General features: G+C 33.3%; 1 protein-coding gene across 7 annotated transcripts in view; it reads left to right on the top strand.

Annotated features, from left to right (window-relative positions):
* Nucleotides 1–23,302, top strand: part of Atrx (ATRX chromatin remodeler) — a 224,947-nt gene that overhangs the window by 142,308 nt on the left and 59,337 nt on the right. For all 7 annotated transcript variants that reach the window (XM_071606698.1, XM_027922953.2, XM_071606695.1 and 4 more), the window contains 5 exons: nt 689–864; nt 2,619–2,736; nt 16,591–16,721; nt 17,327–17,415; nt 17,539–17,711. In XM_071606698.1, coding sequence (XP_071462799.1) covers nt 689–864; nt 2,619–2,736; nt 16,591–16,721; nt 17,327–17,415; nt 17,539–17,711 — 687 coding nt within the window. The remainder of the gene's footprint in view (nt 1–688; nt 865–2,618; nt 2,737–16,590; nt 16,722–17,326; nt 17,416–17,538; nt 17,712–23,302) is intronic.

The raw sequence follows: 23,302 nt of genomic DNA on the forward strand, positions 1-23,302 counted from the left end.
GGTGAAATCATTTAGCAAATAACAAATTGAGTTTTCCATTATACCCTCCCACATTTTCTCTTTCTCATATTTAGACTTTCTTTGCTGCATTACTCCACAGATTTTTACAATAACTTGTTTTCTATTTTATTATTTGAGTTTCTGATTATTGTTTAACTTTAGGCTTTATTTTATCTTTGTTTTAGGGTTTATCTCTGTTAATTTCCCTTTTCTATTATTTTATCCCATTTATAAAATACTACTTCACATTGTAGTATTGGACAATTGACAGCCATTTTAATGACTAATGGTAATGGGGTTTTTTAATATAATCTTTTGTATGGTAGCTTATTATCTCCTTTTATTATTTTTATTCATATCTATGTTTGCTTCATAGGATAGTTGAATCATATGAAAATCATTTTTGGGGTTGTAGACCATGTGATTTATACGTTGTGTCTCTTAAAAGTCATTTTTCAAAAAAATTCCTGTCTAGTATTTAAGGATAATTTTTATTTCAGTTTCTCACCTTATTTAAGTAATCTAGTTGTATTTCAGACTAGTAACCAATGTTTATTCTACACTCAGTTGGATATTCTTTTTACCTTCATTTGGATTGATATGTGGTTTTGAGGTCAGCAATTCACTGGGGGAATTTTTCTAAGTTAAAGGTTCATTAATGTTATTGAATTAATGTCTTCTCTTTTAGATCATTGTATGGTTAACTTTATCAAGGAAAATTTGCTTGGATCCATTAAGGAGTTCAGGAATAGATTTATAAATCCAATTCAAAATGGTCAGTGTGCAGATTCTACCATGGTAGATGTCAGAGTGATGAAAAAACGTGCTCACATTCTCTACGAGATGTTAGCTGGATGTGTTCAGGTACAGACATGTTCCATAAGAATGAAATATTGTCATTTTTTATTGCAATCCCAAAACATTTTCTGAGTTTAAACTTTGTTTTTCTTTTCCCCATTCAGCATATCGTTTTGAATTTATATATCTCGGCCTTGTGTTCAAAAGTTGATGCATCATTGAACTTTTAAAACATTTAATTGAGAATTTTAGCAGACAATTAGCAATTCATTTGTGAAGTTTAAAATCTCATATTGTATTATATTAATGTTTAGATGGGTGGAGGGGGTAGGGAACAATAGAGGTACTTTGAATATTTTATCCTTTAGACAGCTAGTTCCTTAAAAGCACAAGCTATTATTAATAATAAATTTCTAATCTTACCTTCATTCTATAGTAATAGTGTTCAAATCCTCACTTATTTGGAATAGTAGTAGGAGAGGTCAGTATGAATTAAGAAAGGAGACTTTTTTGGGGGGTACTGGGAACTGAAACCAGGGGTACTTTGCCACTGAGCTATTTCCTGAGCCCCCAGCCCCCTTTTTTTATTAAGACCAAGTCTTGCTAAGTTAAGTGGCTTAGGGCCTCACTAAATTGCTGATGCTGGCCTTGAATTTGTAGTCCTCCTTTCTCGGCCTCCATAGTTGCTGGGATTACACATGTGTACCTCAACGCCCAGTGAGATGTGTAATCCTTGAGAAATAGTTTTATTACTTTCACGTACAGGCAATAGCCTAAACAGGCTAACAGTGTTTGTATACAGACCTTTGGTTAATTTACATTCATGAATAGATAAGTATGTAGAGACTGAGCTAACTATTAATGGATCTCAAGATCTGTACCTTTTCAGATATTAAATTTTAATGGTAGCTACAAAGAACCATCACATTAGAAATGCTATCTATTCCTCAGGCTTCATATACTGCCATCATATAAGGCAAAGTCATGCTATTTGGTTTGGTTGGTTACACAAGCTAGTATAAGTACTGTTTTTTTATATATTTTTTTAGTTATAGATGGACCAATGCCTTTATTTTGTTTATTTCTTTTTTTGTGGTACTGAGGATTGAACCCAGTGCCTTACACGTGTTAGGCAAGTGCTCTACCACTGAGGTACAACCCCAGCCCCTATGTATTCTTTATCTGTATTGCTGCTACTACCCCGGTATCATTTTTCTGATTTGTCTTTTTTTCTTTTTTAGCATATTAGTGTTCTGTTTTTTCCTTATACATATGATAAAATATTTCCCAAAGTGTGTGTGCATGTCTTATTTTCTCAACTGGGCAAACATTTTTACTCAGATTATGTGTTATTTGGCACAAATGTATAGCTTACCAATAGTATAACTCAGACCATACTACAGTTTGATTTATTGGTATTAGAATGTGATTAAAGCAAGTCATTTGTTACCACAACTTACTACATTCCCCCACCATTTTCTCCCCCCGCCAACCCCATTATTCTTGGAGGAGACTGTCCTGAGAACTTACATTGATTTAAGTGGTCATTTTGTCAAATGACTATTTAAATTAAAAATGTGACTGATATAGTGCAGTATCTTTTTATGAGTATACTATATTATCATATGAAATTATTACTATAATAATACATGGATCATTGTGTGATTTTAGCAAGTACAAATATGGTTTTCAAGTTTTTATGTTTGGTGTTTAGTTATGTGTGTCTTTTAGTTGTAATCACAACAAGAATTCTTAAAACAGTTCATTACTGTCATGTTTTTAGATTAACTAATTATCATTATCTTTCTTGTTAATTACAGAGGAAAGATTATACAGCATTAACAAAGTTTTTGCCTCCAAAACATGAATATGTGTTAGCTGTGAGAATGACTCCTATTCAGTGCAAGCTTTATCAGTACTACTTAGATCACTTAACAGGTAACCAATATACTTATTGTTTTCATCTTCTCTATAAAGACATACTTTTTCTGAAGAATTTTTCCTTGTCAGTTCCTTTCCAGTTTTGCATTTGAATGGATGTCCTTAAAAGAACAATAGCTCTAATTTAAAAGAAATCACTAATGCTGTCATTAATCTCTAAGAACAAATGAATAAAAAAAAATATATGGCATGTATTCCTAATGAATGTTCTTCATTTGTAAGAAGCTATTTCAGAAGAATTATGAATATGGAATAAATCCAGACTAGAAGACACACAGAAATTCTGGAATATTTTAAAAAGTATTCCAATTGCATTAATGTTAAGAGGCATGTAAGTGAAATCCATGAGATTGTTTCTTAGTTATCAAATTAATAAAGGTTGAAGGCAAAAAAAGGGCAGAAAGAAGATAGGCATTTAGAATGATCTCCATGTTGTATCAAAATTACAGCTGCTTAATCTACACTGAAATGTTAGCTGAAGTTGTTTTTCTCATTAAGAAGAACTTTTAGTTTGTTATTCTTTGCATTGTTTTTAGAAAACAATGCATTTCTATCTTTCTATCTATCTATCTATCTATCTATCTATCTATCTATCTATCTATCTATCTATATACTTTTTAGTGTGTGTGTGTGTCCAGTTCTTTATGCCTGAAGTAGTTCACATAACAAAACCTAGTCTGTGGCTCTGAGGGGAGAGATTTCTTATTTTTTGGTCACTTACTTGGGTTCTTTCCCCACATGATATGCCAAGTTTTGTTAGTGATTGTCATTTAGAAAATACCCTTGAGGGGGCTGGGGTTGTGGCTCAGTGGTAGAGTACTCACCTAGCATGCATGAGGCACTGGGTACGATCCTCAGCACACCATAAAAAAAAATTAAAGATATTGTGTCCACTTAAAACTAATAAAGTAAATGTTTCAAAAAACAGAAAATGCCCTTGAGCCCATTGTGGATGCAATGATTGATTAAAAAATCAGAGGAGGATGGAAGTGCGCGCACATTAATTAAAATTATACTTTATGATACTAAAGTGCTACCCTTTGTGTAATATTTGAGGTTGTTATTTGATTATTATATCTTGGTCCAATTGGGGATTGAATCCAGGGTGCTTTACCACTGAGCTATATTGTCAGCCTATTTATTTATTTGTTTAATATTGAGGCAGGAGCTTAATATGTTGCCCAAGCTGGCCTTGGATTTTTAGAAAAAAGTTTAACTTTATTTGTTTACTTTTTTATGTGGTGCTGAGGATCGAATCCAGTGCATCACATGTGTTAGGCAAGTGCTCTACACCTGAGCCACTACCCAGCCCCTGGCTTTGAATTTTTGATCCCCCTGCCTCAGCCTCTGAGTTGGTGGGATTATAGGTGTATGCCAACACATCTAACATAGCAACTTTCTGTTTTAAGGAGAATAGTAGTTGAATATTAATATTTTATAGAACTGCTGTCTTTTAAAACAACTTTTGACTGTGGAAGGAAAATTTAAGTTCTTATAGGGCACACATTTTCATTTGACTATTGGTAACTGTTAGATTTATTGTACTATTCTATTTTGAACAATAAAAATTGTAGATATAATGAAGTAACCAAATATAAGTATCCCAATGAGTGAATTACACTGTAGTTTAAGAAAAAGAAGAGTGTCCAGAAAGGATACTAACTTTTCTAATTTATATAGTATTTTTCCTTTTATGCATGTTGTTTTATTTTAAGTAAAGTAATACCTTTGTAGTATTTCTAAATATTAGACATTCATCTATATTTTAAAGTAATGGAAATTCTTTTTATTTATTCTCTATTATTTATTTATTTAGTTTTGTGGTGCTGGAGATTGAATCCAGGACCTTGTGCATGTGATGCAAGCAGTCTACCAACTAAGCTATATCCTAAACTCAGGATTCAGCTATTTTTAAAAATTGGAATTAATACCTCAGATACAGATATTCAAATATCATTTTGTGAACAATATAGTATTTAAAAGAGTTTAGGGGGTACATTCTGATCACTATTAATTGATAGAAATATTTGAAGCACTAATTGCTAAAGGTTTTAAACTCCGAATGCATTATTATTAAATTATTTTCTGATTAATGAATCTAGATACAAGGTATTGGTTTTCATGGTGTGACACTTTTGTTAAAGTACAATAATGTGTGTTAATTAGCCTCCTTTTGAAAGCATGCACAAAGGCCAAATGGAAGCCAAGTGTGGATGTGCACATACCTGTAATCTAGCTCCTCCAGAGGCTGATACACGAGTAGGTAAGATTGAGGAGAGCTGCAGCAACTTAATAAGACTGTGTCTTAAAATGAAATATAAAAAATTCTCAGTATGGAGGTCAGAGGTAAAGCACCGTTCGGTTCAGTCTCCTGTACTGCCCTGCTCCCCAAGAAAAATCCAAATGGGTTATATTAATGAGTATTCTGTCTTGATTCTCACTATAAGTCATTGGGGTATTTCTCTTGGAATTTTATCCGTGCATTGAAAATGTTTGGTAAATTATCTTTTATGTTATGTATTTTAAAAAGTCTTTTGTTCCATAATAGAATTTTTAGATTGTGCTTTGTTTTTTATTTTAGTTTTATTAGGAATGAGTTATAGTACATTTAATACACTGCAAAAAGAAGGAAGACACTGGAAATGAATTTTGAGAAAATAAAAAAATCTCTTTTTTACAGTAATTTTTAAATTGTTAAAAAATTGTACATATTCATGGAATACCATGTGATGTTTTAATACATGTACACATTGTCCAATGTTCAAGTAATAGTTAATATATATCTCTTCAAACTTACTTCTCCTGACTGTAACCTAGTACCCATTGGCCAATCTCTATTCCTCTCTACTTTCCCCAGCCTCTTTTAAACAACATTTTATTCTTAATTTCTATGAGATCAACATTTTTAGAATCACCTATGTTACATGATGTGCCTCCATATTTCACTTAACATAATGACCTCCAGTCCTAATGACCTCCAGTCCTAATTACAGCAGTACATCCTTTTTATGGCTGAGAGGTATTCCATTGTGCATATGTACCATTTATATTATTAATTCATTAAATAAGGACACTTGTTTCCATTTCTTGGCTGTTGTGCATTGTGCTGCATTAAACATGGCAGTACAGGTATCCTTTCAACATACTGGTGTCCTTTCTTTTGGATGTATACCTATACGTTTGATTGCTGGATAATATGATGGTTTCATTTTCAATTTTTGAGCAACCCCATACTGTTTTCCACAATGATTAATTTACATTGCCACCATCAGTTTATAATGGTTTCCACTTCTCCACATCTTGTTACCTTTTTTATTTTTGATTATATCCATCCTATCAGGAATGAGAAATAACTCATTATGATTTTTTTGTACTGAGCATTTAATCTAGGGGACACTCTATCTCTGAGCTACATCCCCACCTCTTTTTATTTTCTATTTTGAGACAGTTGCTTAGGATGTCACTAAACCACTGACACCTAGCTTTGAAGTTGCAATCTTTCTGTAGTCACACAAATCTGTAATCATTGTGATTTTGATTTGCATTACCCTGATAATGGTTCCCATTTTCTTTTTTCTTTCTTTATTGGGGGGAGAGGGTGGTACTTAGGATTGAACCCAAGGCCTCAAACATGCTAAGGAAGTGCTTCACCAATGAGTTTCATCCTCAACCCTCCTTTTTTTCAGTGTCATTCCATAGGCTGCCTTTTATTAAAAGGTTTCAGAAGTTCTTAGTAACATATAATTGTATGCATTCAGTAAACAATTAGGTTTTATAAGCATATGAATATGTGGTCTTTTAAATAACTAATTATTAGTCTGAGTTTAAACTTAAATCAATATTACAATCCATATACTGTCTTGAGTTTTATAGTGATGCAAAAGTGGAGCACATGGCTGGTCATGTTGTGCACACCTGTAATCTCAGTGACTGAGGAGGCTAAGACAAGAGGATCACAAGTTCAAAGCCAGCCTCAGCAACTCGGTGAGGCCCTGAGCAAAGTAGTGAGACTCTGTCTTAAAATGAAAAAAACATAAATAGGCTGGGGATGAGGCCCAGTTGTTAAGTACCACTGGGTTCAATCCCTGGTACAAAAAAAAAAAAAAATAGTACATTGAACGATAGCCCACAGAACTGGAGGAAATATATTCAAATCATTTTTTATCATTTTTTCTGAATAGGGATTGATATCCCGAATATATGATGAATTCTTATAATTCAGCAACAAAGAAACAAACCACCTATATCAAAAATGGGACCCAAATTGATATTTCTTCAAAGAAGATATATATAAATATCCAGTAAGCACATGAAAAGATGGTCATCATCACTAGTTATTAGGGATGGGAATCAAAACCACAGTGAGACACTGTTTTGTGTCCTTAGGATAGGCATTATCAAAAAAAGAAAAGGCAGTCTAAAATACTGCTTATGGTGTGGATACAGTGGAAACCTTATATATTTCTGGTAGGAATGTCAGATATTATAGCCAATAGAGAAAAACAGTGTGGCATTTTTCAAAAGTGATCCAGAATATCCAGCAATTCTATTTGTAATATTCCCAAAAGAATTGAAAGGAAGAACTCGGATAATTGAACCCCCAAATTTATAGCAGTGTTATTTATAATTGCCCAAAAGGTGATGGGCACAGTGACAGATACCTGTAATCCCAGCAACTTTGGTGGCAGAGGTAGGAGGATCTCAAGTTCAAGCCCAACCTTAGCAACAGAGTGAGACCCTCAGCAACTTGGTGAAATTGTGTCTGAAATAAACAATTCTGGCAGTGTAGGTCAGTGTTAATGTGCCCGTATGTTCAATCCCTAGTACCTAAATAATAAGAAAAATAAAACAAAAATGTACAATCAACCCCAGTATAGACTGACAGATGAATGCATTAAAAAATGTGGTATAGATATACAATGGAATATTATTTAGGTTTCAAAAAGGTAGGATAATTCTGACACATTCTATAACATGGATGAAACTTGAAGACATTAATATATAGTGGAATAAGTCAGACATAATTGTAATACTTGTATAATTCTGGTTACGGGTACCTACAATAGTCAGACACATACAGGCAGAAATTATAATGGTGATTACCAAGGGCTGAGGGAAGAAGGGAATGAAGAGTTATCTTAAGAGGATGCACAGTTTGTTAGGAATGATAAACTTCTAGAAATGGAGGGTGATTATGCTTGTAGAGCATTTTGATTATGCTTCATGTCAATCATTTGTGACTTTACAATTATTAAAATGGTAATTTTTTATTTCATATCAAATAATAATATCCCCAAACAGAACTCAGTAATAGCTTTTGTGTCTAAAAATGCCCGAGTCTAAGTTCTGACTTTTAGAGGTTGATTCTGTGTATTTGGACTGGGGCCTGTTCATTAGCATTTTTGTAACCCTTCAGATGATTTTGATAAACACTTCTGATAACCATTTGATAATCATTGCTATAAAGCGTTTACTTGATTATTAGGTAGTTACATTTCAGATGAGAGCTGAGACTTAAATGAGTGAGTGTTAAGTAGCCAAAGGAATCATGGAGAAATGATACCAAAACATTAACTGAGATTCTTTCCTTTATGTGGTAGAAATATTAATTTTTTATTTTATTTGTTTTACATCTCTACAAAAATTGCAGAATACAAGTAATCTTAAATGTGTGTTTATATAATCAGGAAAACTAAGTTATTAAATATATAAAATTAATACTATATATATCAGTACTGGGGGTGAATCTCTGAGGTGCTTTATCAGTGAGCTATATCCCCAGCCCCTTTTTTAGTTTTTATTTTGAGACAGGGTCTTGATAGTTGCTCATACCAGCCTCAGACTTGCAGTCTTCCTGCCTGAGCCTCTCAAGTACCTGGAATTATATGTTAATTTAAATCTTACATTTGAAAATATCATAACTAACATTGTGATAACATAATTCAAGGTTGAGGAAGAATGTATAATAATTATCAAAAGTAGTCATGACATTAGAGTCATCATTGAACATTAGACACCACTGAACTGATAAGATAAAATGATATCGAGTATTGTTAAGGATATAGTGAATTGGGCTCTTTAATGCTTATATTAATTTGTCTTTAACTAGGTAAGGTATATCATAATTATTTTCAGTTTTAAGCCTTTATCCAAAGGAGAGGTCTAATAATGTGTACAGAAATTTATATTCAAGAATGCTTATATCAGATTTTTAAAGCTTTTTCCCCTCCTTGCAGAAATATGTGTTCATTGTGGAATGTGTATGAAATATTGAAATGTACAAATGTGAGAATAAGAGTAGCGATTGTGTCATAAACCACAAATTGGAAGTGGTATTTTTATTAGGTATCCTGCTTTCCAATTTTTTAAAGTGTATATGTTCTTTATTTGTGTAGGAATGCTTTTTATTTTGTTTATGGATTATCTATAATTAAGGAGCATTAAAAAACACTAGGAAAATATTTTTTAATGACTGGAATTTTACAATCCATCTTTTTATTTAATATTAACTCTTTTTATTTTTGTCATTATTTGTAATAATGAAAATTGGAAATTAACCAAAAATCTCAACTTTTGGGGTTTGTTTATTTATTTATTTGGGTACCAGGGATTGAACTCTGGGGCACTCAACCACTGAGCCAAATCGCCAGCCCTATTTTATATTTTATTCAGAGACAGGGTCTCACTTAGTTGTTTGCTTACTGCCTCGCTTTTGCTGAGGCTGGCTTTGAACTCAGGATCCTCCTGCCTCAGACTCCCAAGCCACTAGTATTACAGGCGTGCACTATGGCACCTGGCTGGGGATAGTTTAGATTATGATACATCAATTTAATCTAATGCCATGAAGTAAGATACATTAAATATAATAATCTATGTACCGTAATGCCTTAATAGGAATCTATACAATGTATCATGTATTAATGGTTATAAAACAATGCATAATTCTGTGTAGTATAAAAACATATGTATCAAGGCCAGGTGCACTGTTGTGGTGCACATTTGTTCTCCCAGTGACTTAGAAAGCTTTAGGAAGATGATGGTCGGTCCAAGGCCAGTCTCAGCAACTTATCGAGAGCCTGTTTCAAAATAAAAAGGACTAGGGATATAGGTTAATGGGTTCAGTGCCCAGTACAAAAAACAAAAAAAAAGTACACATATCTAGTATGCAAAGATATTATGTGTGTTGAATTCTCTCTTCAAATTTTGCTCTGTTCCCCCCCCCCCTTTTTTTTTTTCTTTTTTCATTTCTTTCTTGTCTCTCTCTCTCTCTTTAAGAAACAATCCTACCAACTGAGTTCTGTGAGTGGTGTATACCACTATTCTGGCTTGCTCCCTCCTTATTTCCTTCCTCCCTCCCTCCCTCCCTCCCTCCCTCCCTTCTCTCCCCTTTCTTCCCTTCCCTTCCCTCCCTTCCTTCCTTCCTTTCCTCAAGCTACACCTCAGGTAGTACATCCCAAGCCCATTTTTTTTAAAAAAGGTACACATGACAGAATGTTTTTGACATATTACACATACATGGGGTATAACTTATTCTAATTAGGATCCCATTTTTGTGGTTGTACAAGATGTGAAGTTTCACTGGTCACATATTCACATGTGAACATACATATAAAAGTTATATGTCTGATTCATTCTACTATCTTTTCCATTCCCATTCCTCCTCCCCCTTTGTCTAATTCACTGAACTTCTATTCTCTACATCCCCCATTTTGTGTTATCACCTGCATATCTGAGAGAACATTCAACCTTTGTTTTTGGGGGATTGGCTTATTTCACTTGAGCATGATAGCCTCCAGTTCTGTCTATTTACTGGCAAATGCCATAATTTCTTCTTTATGGCTGAGTAATATTTCATTGTGTATATACCACATTTTCTTGTCCATTCATCTGTTGAAGGGCACCTAAGTTGGTTCTATAGTTTTGTTATTGTTAATTGAACTGCTATAAACATTGATGTGGCTGCATCACTGTAGTATGCTGCTTTTAAGACCTTTGGGATAACTGGGTTAAATGGTGGTTCCATTCCTAGTTTTCTGAGGAATATCCATAATGCTTTCCATAGTGGTTGCACCCATTTGCAGTCTCACCCGCAGTGTTGAGTGTACCTTTCCCCCCACGTCCTTACCAACATTTATTGTTACTTGTATTGTTGACGGTTGCCATTCTGACTGGCATGAAATGGAGTCTCGGTGTAGTGTAACGAACATGGAAAGGTCTCCCTTGTTCTTTGATAGGCAGAATTAATATTATCAAAATGGCCATACCAAAAGCACTATACAGATTCAATGCAATTCCTGTTAAAATCCCAGTGATGTTCTTCATAGAAATAGAAAGAGCAGTAATGAAATTTATTTGGAAAGATAAGAGTTTCAGAATAGCCAAAGCACTCCTTAGTGAGAAAAGTGAAGTAGGAGGCATCTCATTATCAGATCTTACAGAGCTATAGTAACAAAAATGGCATGGTATTGTCTCCAATATAGACATGAAGACCAGTGGAACATACCAGAAACAGAAAGAAACCCACATTCCTACAGTTATCTCATACTAGACAGAGTTATCATAAATATATATTGGGGAAAAGATAGCATCTTCAACAAATGGTGCTAATAAAACTGGAAATCCATATGTAATCGAATGAAATTGAACCCCTATCTCTCACCATGCACAAAACTCAACTCTATGTGGATGAAGGACTTAGGCATTAGACCAGAGACCCTGTGCCTACTAGAAGAAAATGCCCCCCCAATTCTCCATTATATCAGTTTAAGAACAACTTCCTCAATAAGATTGCTAAAATGCAAGAAATAAATTTAATAATCATTAAGTGGGATGGTATCAAAGTAAAAACTTCTTTATGGCAAAGGAAACAATCAAGAATGTGAAGAGAGACCCAAGCCCCCTTTCTTAAAATTTATTTATTTATTTAAATTAGACATATATGACAGCAGAGTGCATTTGCTTTCATTGTACACAATTGTTGCACAGCTTTACATTACTATGGTTGTACATGATGTAGTGTCACACCATATGTGCAGCCATACATGTACCTAGGGTAATAGTGTCTATCTCATTCCCCCATCTTTCCTGCCCCCCCCCCCCCCCCCGTGTACCCTCCCTATTCTTCCTCTCCTTTGCCCAATCAAAATTCCTCCATTTTTCTTATGACTCCCCCCACTCCATGTTAGGGATCAGCATCCACTTATCAGAGAGAACAATCAGCCTTTGGTTTGGGGGGATTGACTTACTTTGCTTAGCATGATGTTCTCCAGTTCCATCCATTTACCTTTTAATTTTAACTTGAGACAGGGTTTGGCTAAATTGCTGAGGCTGGCCTCGAATCTGCCTTATCCTCTTTGAGTAGGTGGGATTGCATTGTTCACCAAAATACTCAGCCTTCTTTTTCTTTTGATATTTATCAAGCTTTCTTACTCTGTAAACAATTTCTCCAAAAGATCATTTGATAGATCTCTCCACCTTTTCTCTCTGCAGTACACTGGGTTGCCCTACCACTGACCTATATCCCTAGCCTTTATTATTCTATTCTTTTTCTTTCCTTTTATGTTTGTTTATTTGTAGTTACTAGTGATTGAACTCAGAGTTGCTTTACCACTGAGCCACATCCCCGGTCCTTTTTGTTTTTTTATTTTGAGATGGGGTCAAACTAAATTGCTTAGAATTTTGCTAAATTTCTGAGGCTGTCCTTAAACTTGCAGTCTGTTTCAGACTCCCATGTGTTCCACTGTGTGAAGCTCATTGAGGCTTTTAAAAAAATTTAGTTGTTGATGGGCTTTATTTTATTCATTTATTTATATATGGTGCTGAGAATTGAACCCAGTGCCTCACACATGTGAGGCGAGTGCTCTACCACTGAACCACAACCCCAGCCCTCATCGAGGCTTTGATATGCATTTTTCTAAGAATTCGTGATGATGAGCACCTTTTTATATACTTGTTTGCTATTTTTGTGTCTTAATTGGAGAACTGTTTATTCAGGTTCTTTGCTCATTTTTAAATTAGATTATTCATTTTCCCCATACCTTTATTGAGGTAAATTTGAAGTACAATAAAATGCACATATTTAAAGTATGAAATTTGATCAATTTTGAGATGTATGTAACCAATACAATCAATATAAAAAAATTTCCAGTACTTTTTTAAAATTTGAGATCATGCAGTCTGTTTCCTGCATGATTTATTACATTAGGAATCAGTCACTCTAAGATACATAAGACCCCACCCTCACATCAACTATTTCAGAATTCAGTGGTGCACTTCTAAGTATCTCTGAGGTCAAGGAAAAAAGCACAAGAAAAGTAGATAAAAAGTGTTTTGAACTCAAAATAAAAGCTTAAAATATCAGGCTCTCAGGATGAAACAGTACTCAAATGAACATTCATAACTTTCATAAGTAGTTGTATCAGAAAAAAATCTAGAATAACATAGATTACTCATTTTTTTGCTACAGATATATTTTTATAGTAACCTCTTATTTGATACATGGTTTGGAAATATTTTCTTTCCATCCATTTTCTTATTATTTTCTTCATTGCTTTCTTTGCTGTACAAGTACTTTGTAGTTCAATGTGGTACTACTTGTTTATGTTTACTTCTATGTTTTTGTGCTTTTAGTGAGCTATCCATAAAATCTTTGCCAAGGCCAATATCAAAAGTTTTGTTTTGTAGTGTAAAATATTCTTACCTGTTTCATTGTTTTGCATGTATATATATATAGTTTTCCTATTACTTCTGCTTTTCTAATTTGGATGCTCTTGCTAGTTCTTCTAGTACTATGCAAAATATTGGCAGCCAGCATATATATCCTTGCCTTATATTTCATCTCAGAGTAAAAGCATTTCCATTTTCTCCATTGACGTGATACTGAGGAAATTTCCTTGTATACCTATTTTGTTGAGAGATTTTTTTGTCATGAAAGAATATTGAATACTGTTAAATACTATTTGTTATTTAGATGATTAAGATAGTTTTTTCACATATGCCAAGCAAGCACTCTACACTGAGTTGCTCTTTCTTTTTGTTAATGTGTATATTACATTGGTTGTTTTACATATGTTAGTTCTGCCTGTCATCCCAGGAATAAATCATAGTTGTCATGGTGTATCATCATGTTGCCATATTGTTGAGTTAGGTTTGTTGGTATTTTATTAAGGATTTTAACATCTATGTTCCCAAGTAATATTTGTTTGTAATAATACATGTTTGGCTTTGGTATCAGGGTAATGGTGGCCTCATAAAAAGAGTTTGGAAGTATTCCTTCTAACTGTATTTTTGGTAATTTTTGGTAAGAGTTTAAAATGAATTTGTATTGATTGATTCCTTGAATATTTGGTAGATTCAGTCTTTTTTTTTTTAAGATAGAGCGAGAGAGGGAGAGAGAATTTTTAATATTTATTTTTTGGTTTTCGGCGGACACAACATCTTTGTTTGTATGTGGTGCTGAGGATGGAACCCGGGCCGCACGCATGCCAGGCGAGCGCACTACCGCTTGAGCCACATCCCCAGCCCTAGATTCAGTCTTGAAAGTCTTCTTTATTCAGAAAATTTTATTACTCCTTCAGTCTGTTTATAATTGTTCTGTTTTTGCTTTCTTTTTACCTTGATTAATTTTTGGAGGGTTGTATGTTTTTAGAAATTTATCCATTTTTTGAGGCTTTTCAGTTTTTTGTATATAATTGTTTATATATGTCCTTCATGATCTTTTTTTTATTCCCAAGGCATCAGGTGTAATTTCTGATTTTATTTATTTAAATCTTCTCTCTATTTTTCTTCATCTAGCTAAGTGTTTGCATTTTATTAAAAAAAAAAAAAAAAAACTTCTGGCTTTTCTGATATTCTTTTCTATAGGTTACCTAATCTCTGTTTGATTTATTTCAAGATACTTAAGGTATAAAGTTAGGTCGTTTATGTGTGTGTGTGTGTGTATAATACGCATATGTATAATATATACATATATATGTATATATGTATTTGTATATGTGTATATATATGTGTGTATATATATTGTATATACATATATGTGTGTGTATTTATTTTTACTTTTTAAATTTAGATGGTTATTGTTACAAACTTCTTTAACATTCTTCTTATTACCTAAGTATTTTCTTTGACCACATTAGAATGAAATTAAAAACAGTAATTAAATGAAAGTTTAAAAATTCACCAATATGTTTAGATAACTCACTTCTAACCAACCCATGGTTCAAATAAGAAATCACTAAGGAAATTTAAAAAATATTTAGACATCAATGCAAATGAAAGCACCTAGGTATCAGAATATAGGGTGCAGTTAAAGCAATCCTTAGAGGGAAATATATAGTTACAAAATCCTTATGTTCAAAAAGAAGAAAGAACTTTATAATCTAACTTTCCATTTGAAAAAGTAAAATAAGAGCAAACTAAACTATGTAATGTTTTGAACAACCAACAATAAAAAATAATAAAAAAAAAAGAGCAAACTAAACACCAATTAAGTGAAAGGAGGAAATAACAAATACTAAGATTAGAAAACCAACAAAGAAAATCACTGAAACCAAAAGTAGGTTCCTTGAAAGGATTAACATAGTTGATAAGACTTTAGCTATACTTACAAAGTAATAGAAAAGACATAAATAAGGAATGAAACAGTATATGACTGACCTTAGAGAAATAAAAGCAATTATAATAAAATGTTGTAAGCAGTTGTATTCCAAGAAATTAAATACTTTGTTTTCAGAGTAATGATTTCTGTTACACACAATGGAAATACATCTGTCTGGCAAAATAATAAGTACAGATTTATGTTAAGTTTTTTATTTTCATTTTTGTTACTAAATTTTCTCTCCTAATGCTTGCTAATTACTGGTGAACTAATATGGTTTAAAACTGGATAGTGGGGATGAGGTTATGTGCTTAATGTGTGCAAGGCCTTGGATTCAATCCCTAGCACCGTAATTCCAAAAAACTATGAATAGGAAAATATGTTATTACTTAAATGTTGTTTTTATCCTTTTAATTTTTGTCTTGCCTTTTGCTACCTTGATAATTTTACCATATAATGTAATGTGTTTTCATTCCCTTTTCATTTTGCTTTTATTTAAAGATACTTCAATGGTATTATGCTGGACAGAATAAAAGCAATATTTACAATTTTTAGAAGTACATTTTTTTGAACAAGCATACTTGGAGAAAGTTGCTACAGGACTATGTATATGGAGCAAGGCTTGATCTAAAATGGGAGTTTTTAATCTAGAGCCCATGAATAGAGAATCTAGGGGGCTTTAAGAACTCATATAAAAAAGACAATGTATGTTTTTTTTAAATGTCTGTCTAAAATGGCAGCTTTTTTTTCAGTTATGATTAAAGGCAACAAAATATGCTAGTATTAATCGTAAACCCCAAAGTATTTTTTATATAATGTTGTTATTGATATCTCTAGATCTTTTAAATTCATCAGTACTTTAAAATTTCAGGTCCTTATTTTGCCTGCTGTTACATTTATTTTGTTTCTTAATGTGTTTTCTTTGTTGTTTGTTTGTTTTCAAACCTGGAGCCTGGTACATGCTGAGGAAGTGCTCTACCACTGAATTATTTCCATAGCCCTCTAATGCATTATTACTTTAAATCACACATTTCTGTGTCACAAATTTGCTTCTTGATAGTTTCTGTACAATGGGTTTCTTTCACAATTTTATTTATTTTTTGTGGTAAAGAATGTATTTCTAAAAAACAAGATTGATAATCTTTTACACACTTCCAAAGGGTCCATATCACAAATAATTCCTCTAATCTGGAAATATCTTGGTTAAAATAAAGAATTCTTGCATCTTAAACTCTTTTTTTTTTTCTTTTGATTAGGTGTAGGTAATAGTAATGAAGGTGGAAGAGGAAAGGCAGGTGCAAAACTTTTCCAAGATTTTCAAATGTTAAGTAGAATCTGGACTCATCCTTGGTGTTTGCAGCTGGACTACATCAGCAAAGAAAATAAGGTAAATCAGATACCTAAAATTGTTTAAAAGGAATCTTTTTGAAATAGAATAACCTTAGAAAAATGGTCAATTTTTTGACTTAGTGTATATTCAAGGCAATTTTCTATTTCATTCAGCTTTTTAAAATTTCTACATCCTTGAATGATTGTGATTAAGAAGGAATGTTAAATGTTGTTTTATTATAAGAGTTCATGTTTAAAACCTTTTATTTTGAAATAGTCTTATATATAGAAAAGTTCCAAAAATATTTCAGAGTCCCCCTATTCCTTTGATTCAGATTTTCCTAATATTAACATCTTGCATAACCATAATGAAATGAATAAAAATAAGAATTTAACTTTGCTCCAATACTATTAACAACATTGTATGGATTTCATCTGTGTTTCTATTTATATTCTCATTCTTGTCCATGATTCAGTCTAAGACCGCCATTGCATAGTCTTTCTTATCTGTTGAGTCTCCTTTCTCTCTTCCCATCTGTGTTAGTTCCTCAGTTCTTCTTTATCTGAGGTCAATGAACTTACCTTCAACTGAAATGAAGCATGATTATAATTTCCAGTATACATTTAAATAACCTACTCAAACTTGTCATTTGTTTTCTCTAGGGATATTTTGATGAAGATAGTATGGATGAATTTATAGCTTCAGATTCTGACGAAACTTCCATGAGTTTAAGCTCCGATGATTATACAAAGTAAGTTGAGTACCTTTTGTGCCCTGAGTTGATCATTTAAAACCCCTACTTGCTAACTGTCCTATGATAATTGGCTTTTTTATCTTTGCTTGGCTTTCCTAACATTCTTCTTTCTTTTTTTAGAAAGAAGAAAACAAAGGGGAAGAAGGGGAAAAAAGACAGTAGCTCAAGTGGAAGTGGCAGTGACAATGATGTTGAAGTGATCAAAGTTTGGAATTCAAGATCTCGAGGAGGTGGTGAAGGAAATATGGATGAAGCAGGAAACAACCCTTCAGTTTCTTTAAAGCTGGAAGATAGTGAGTCTAATGAACAATGGCACATTGATTTAGAAAATATCAAGTTATTAGTGTTTTTTTCAGTCTATTATTATTGTCTCTACTTGATTTAAAGGAATTTCTTTTCTCAGTTTATTAAAGTCTAGAATAGTTACATACATATAACATATATCTGATGAATCTTCAATTATGGGAAAGCCAATTTGTTCTTTTTGGAATTTGGAATAAAAGGAAAAAAAGAAAAATTAATATTCATTTACATACACATACATACACTATGTTATTTTAACTATTTGTTAGCTAACTGTTCTTGAGCAGCCTTGAAATGTAGTTGATATCTTTAGTTTTATAAATGAGTAGTATATCTGGGATTCGGACCAAAATATGTCTAATATTAAAGTCCCCATGTTATTTTCACTTAACCATATAGGATTAACTGGAAGTATTTCAGATAATGAAGTATGATTGTAATTAATTTTATTTATATAGTAAAACTAACCTTAATCATTTAGTCTTTTTCCTTTCTAATTCTTCATAATCTGTAATTATTGTCTACTTTCAGTTTCCCCTGTATTATGTACGGCATGTGCCACTTTTTTTTTTTTTTTTGGTCTTTTCTGTTTTGTGTATGAAAGTGAAAGTCTTAGATCAAAATCTCCTATGTCTTATGTTCTCTTTAACCATGTATATGTGTTGAAAGATTGGCATTGAGCCTCTGTATTCTCCTATTGCAGCCTGATTGTGTGTTTAGGATCTTTGAAGGTGGGACCAAATATCAGAATATTTGAAATATCAAACATCTGAAGAGAGCATAGTGTAATGGCTCTGAATATCCGGCCTTTGGGAGCTTTGGAACAAAGCAGTTAATTCTCTGTGAGGAAAAAAGAGATAAGGGGGTCATCTGAATGATCCTATGATCCAACAGGTTTGACTTGTCTCAGATCTACAGCTGAACCAAGTTGGTGATTCTTTGATAAACATTTCTCTCTTCAGTACCTCCATAGAATAGACAGGTGGCAGCCTAATCACAAATCCTGGATTCACCAAGAAATCAGGGGATTCAACAAAATTAAACTATAAAATTCCCCTCCTTTTTGTTCTTTCCTGCTATCACATAAGGGCAGTTTACTGTCAGTGTTCATCTTCCAATCAGATTTAAGAATATTTTTATAATAGTAAAGGAATAGTTTAATTTCAGATAATGGGAAGCTCCTGTAATATCCTCCTTTGTTCCCTCAATCTGCCTTTCCACTTATATATAGTTCTCAAGTCCCTCATCTTTTTAAAAATATTTTTTAAATTTCATCCATTCATTTATTTTCTTTTAAACTTTATTTATTTATTTATTTATTATTTTTATGTGGTGCTGAGGATCGAACCCAGGGCCTTGCACGTGCAAGGCTAGTGCTCTACCGCTGAGCCACAACCCCAGCCCCTAAAATATTTTTTAATATTTATTTAGTTTTTAGTTGTAGTTGGGCACAATATCTTCATTTTATTTATTTATTTTTATGTGGTGCTGAGGATCGAACCCAGGGCCTCACATGTGCTAGGCGAGTGCTCCACCGCTGAGCCACAACTCCAGCCCTAAAAAAATACACACACACACACACACACACACACACACATATTTTAAGTTCTAGTTGGAGACAGCATATATATCCTGGGGATGATTTAAATATAATTTGTTGAAATTTTTCTTATAACTTATTGTTACGAGGAAGAAACAATCACCCAGTGTATATTGTCTTATGCTGTAAGTAGTTTATGTAAAAGTATGTTGATGATTTCTTCATCACTTGGAAGTACAGGTGGGGTCTGAACAACTGAATTACTGCCAGAAGTGAGTAGCCTCTTCCTTTTTTCCTCTGGCATGCTATGTAAGTATTATTGCTTTCCATATATACCATAATAGAAAAGGATTAGAAAGTAGGAGGCTACATGTTGAGAATCTGAAAGCAGATAGGGAATGTCATGTGTTTTAAAAGACAAAATTTAACCACATTGCATAGGGTTTTTGTTTTTTTATAGCTGTGTGCACTCAAATTAACATTATTTATACATAGATGCACTTTATATTTTTGTAGCTTATATGTATGTATAGTTCATCAGAAGCATCTCCAGAACTAATAGATGATGGAAATCTATTATTTAAATCTACATTAATTCCATGAGTATATCACAGTATTAAAACTTCTATAGCGTATACAGTATAACTAAGATAAAAGTACTTTCTTAGAGTAAATGTAAGAAAAGGTGAATAGGTAATATTAATGGTTCAAAATGCTATATATAGAATTTGAAATGGGTATCAAATATGTAGTTGGCTTTAATTGAGCTGTAGTATGATTTTGCTACATATTTTCTGTACACATCAGAGTTGCTGTTTAATTCTTTTGCAGTAACTTTTTTGATTTTTCTGAGAAGCAGCATCTTGAATATGTCATTCAAGGTCACTTCAGCATTCCCATTTTTATGTTGTGTGAAAGTAAAGTTTTGCATTAAGGAATGCCTATATTAATTATTTCAAAGTGTTAGATTTATTTTTTTTAATATTTTTAGTATGAACTTTATCTCTGAACAGTAACATTTTAAAAGGTTTGTAATTGTTTATATGGATACACTTTTTGGAGTCAGAATTCTCCTATTATGATGTTGGGCGGTAATATTAGCAATAATATACCAGGTTTATTCATTCAACAGATATTTACTGAGTGTTTTCTATGTGCTGCATACTATTCTAGAAGCTTGGGTTATATCAATGAACAAAAGACTTTCATGGCACTTGCCATTTGTTTTAGTCCATTTTCTGTTGCTGTAGCAAAATACTTGAAACTGTAATTTATAAAGGAAAGAGATTTATTTGGGCTCACAGTTATGGAAGCTTAAAAGTCCACGATTGGGCAGCCATGTCTGTTGAGGATAAATGAGCACTCACGAAAACTAGAAAACATTAGGGGCAGACTTTCTTTACTCTGTGGCAAGTGGGAACCCATTCCTGTGAGAAGGCATTATTCTCTCTTAATGACCTAATCACTTCTCAAAGTACCATTACCTCTCAGCATCATTAGATTGGTAATCAAACTTTAACATGAGTTTCAGTGGGGACGAATTATATTCAAACTTGTTGCACCATTTTTCTGTTTTGTCCAGAGAATATTTTGTATTTTAAAAGTATGTATAGTATATTGATATCATTTATTTCATGATCCATTCTTTAACTTTTTCAAATAACCAGCCAATAACATTAGACAAGAGGATTTCCTTTATATACACAAACTACACACTCACTCCCACACCCTACCATGAAGTTAGTATTTAAGTAGGTCCTACCTACAGCACCATTCTACTACTACTACTACTGAATACATACATATAATGATATGCTACTTTATATGTGCTTTACCACTGAGTCACATCTCCAACTTTTTCTGTTTTTGTTTTTAATTCTGAGACAGGGTATCACTAAGTTGCTGAGGGCCTTGTTAAGTTGCTCAAACTAGGAAGCCTTGTGACTCAGCCTTCTGAGTTTCTGGGATTATAGGCTTGTGCCACCATAACCAGCTGTGCTACTTTCTTTTTAAAAATCTATATTGTTTTGTGCTACAAGTATGATAAAGAAACTTTTACTTAAATATATATTTAGAATGCATTAAGTAGTTAATTGTGAAGGTATAATTTTCTATTTATCTTATATTTCATTTATGCCTTAATTTTTAAGGATTTTTTTTGTTGTGGAGAATTTAACCCAAGAGCACTATACTGTTAAGCTACACCTCCTGCCCTCTATCATCACCATCTATTATAGCTGGCGACCTAATGCTGGGTTCACAAAATCTGACTATTGTAATAACTTAAGAAAACGGCGAAGGAAGCACACAAACACACAGAAGTACTTTTCAAACTCCGGGGACTGCTCTGCGACCTTAGGGGTCCGCGGAAAGAGAGAGAGAACCCCTGGAATGCTTTATTCTTACATTGGGGACACACAAGGGGAGCGTCCATGGAACCTTCTATCCCCAAAAGGGAAAAGGGGTAGGATTACAAGGGAATGGGTGAGTGTAACTCAACCCCACCAGGTGATGCCTACTCCTGGAGCCAGGCTTCATTATCTGAGTGGAGGTAAAGCCCAAGTTATTGCTAGGCACAATAATTGTTCAGTATCTCTTGCTCAGGACTTAAGAGTGTGTATTTCCAGAGCGCTCCTGATACTCCATTCATTCATTTTTATATATATTGTGTGTGTGTATACACACACACACACACAGCACAGTTACAGCAGAAGTCATGACTGATCCATGTGGATAATGGAATAAGAAAATTCAGCAAGAAGTATCTAAGTTTTTATTTCATACAATACTTAGGATATTTATTAATTAAATACCCTTTATTTGTATCATTTTGTTTTTTAGACTTGACTATAAAGTACTATCATTATATCCAATAGAATCAATATTTGATCAGGAGGGTTGTGGGCATATTTCAGTTGTAGACCATGTGCTTAGCATGCGGAGGGCTTTGGTTTGATCCCCAGCACCACAAAACTAAGTGGAATGAGATCTGTTGTATTTGTACAGAAATTATCAGTGCTGTTCTGAACTTCATTCATATTTAGCTGTCCTACTTTTTTAGTTCTGATATTTTCACTTAAATTATTTTAGTACAGAATTCTCCCAAGGTTCTATTATTTGCCAGTGGGCAAATTGTGAAGCTTCTAGAATAGAATGCAGCACATAGAAAGCACTCAATAAATATTTGTTGAATAAATAAATCTGGTATATTATTGCCCAACATCATAATAGGACAATTCTGTCTCCAAAAAGTGTATCTGTATAAACAATTACAAACCTTTTAGTTAGTTAATTTGTTTGATAAGCTGTGAGTCAGGAGACCCCACCACACCTAGGTTCATTGGTTCAGTAGAAAGCTTCACAGGACTCAGCATATAGTCATATACAGGACTATGTGGCTTTTTTGTTTGTTTTTATAATAAAAGAATACAAAGCAAAATCAACATAGTGAAAAGTACATAGCATGAAGTCCAGTTGAAATCGGGCACAACCTTCTAAAAGTCCTCTTCCAGTGGAATCACCTGGGATACTCCTAATTTCTCTAGCAGTGAGTTATTACAATATGAATGAAGTGTTGTCCACCAGAGAAGCTCATTAGAAACTTAGAGCCCAAGATTTTTACTGAGAACTATTCACATCTGTTTGGCTCATTCTAAATTCTAGACCCCACAGGAAAGCAAACATTTGGAATAAACCACATTGGTTTTACAATCTAGCCATTGTTATCATAGAAAGGTTTTGTGAGTTTTTTGTTGTTGTTATTTTGTTTGTTTGTTTTGATTTTGGTACTGTGGACTGAATCCAGGGTCACTTTTACTAGTGAGCCACACATCCCTGGCCCATTTTGAGACAAGGTCTTGCTAAGTTACTTAGGGCCTTCCTAAATTGCTCAGGCTATGTTTGAACTTGTGATATTCCTGCCTCATCCTCCAAAGCCGCTGTGATTATAGGCATGCGGCTCTGCACCTGGCTCATGAAAAGTTTTATATCAGTTTAGGGGACTGTGTACCATTCATGGTCCCAGATAACGGCTAATGACCA

This window comes from Marmota flaviventris, chromosome X (genome assembly GCF_047511675.1).
Source record: "Marmota flaviventris isolate mMarFla1 chromosome X, mMarFla1.hap1, whole genome shotgun sequence".
Lineage (NCBI taxonomy): Eukaryota > Metazoa > Chordata > Mammalia > Rodentia > Sciuridae > Marmota > Marmota flaviventris.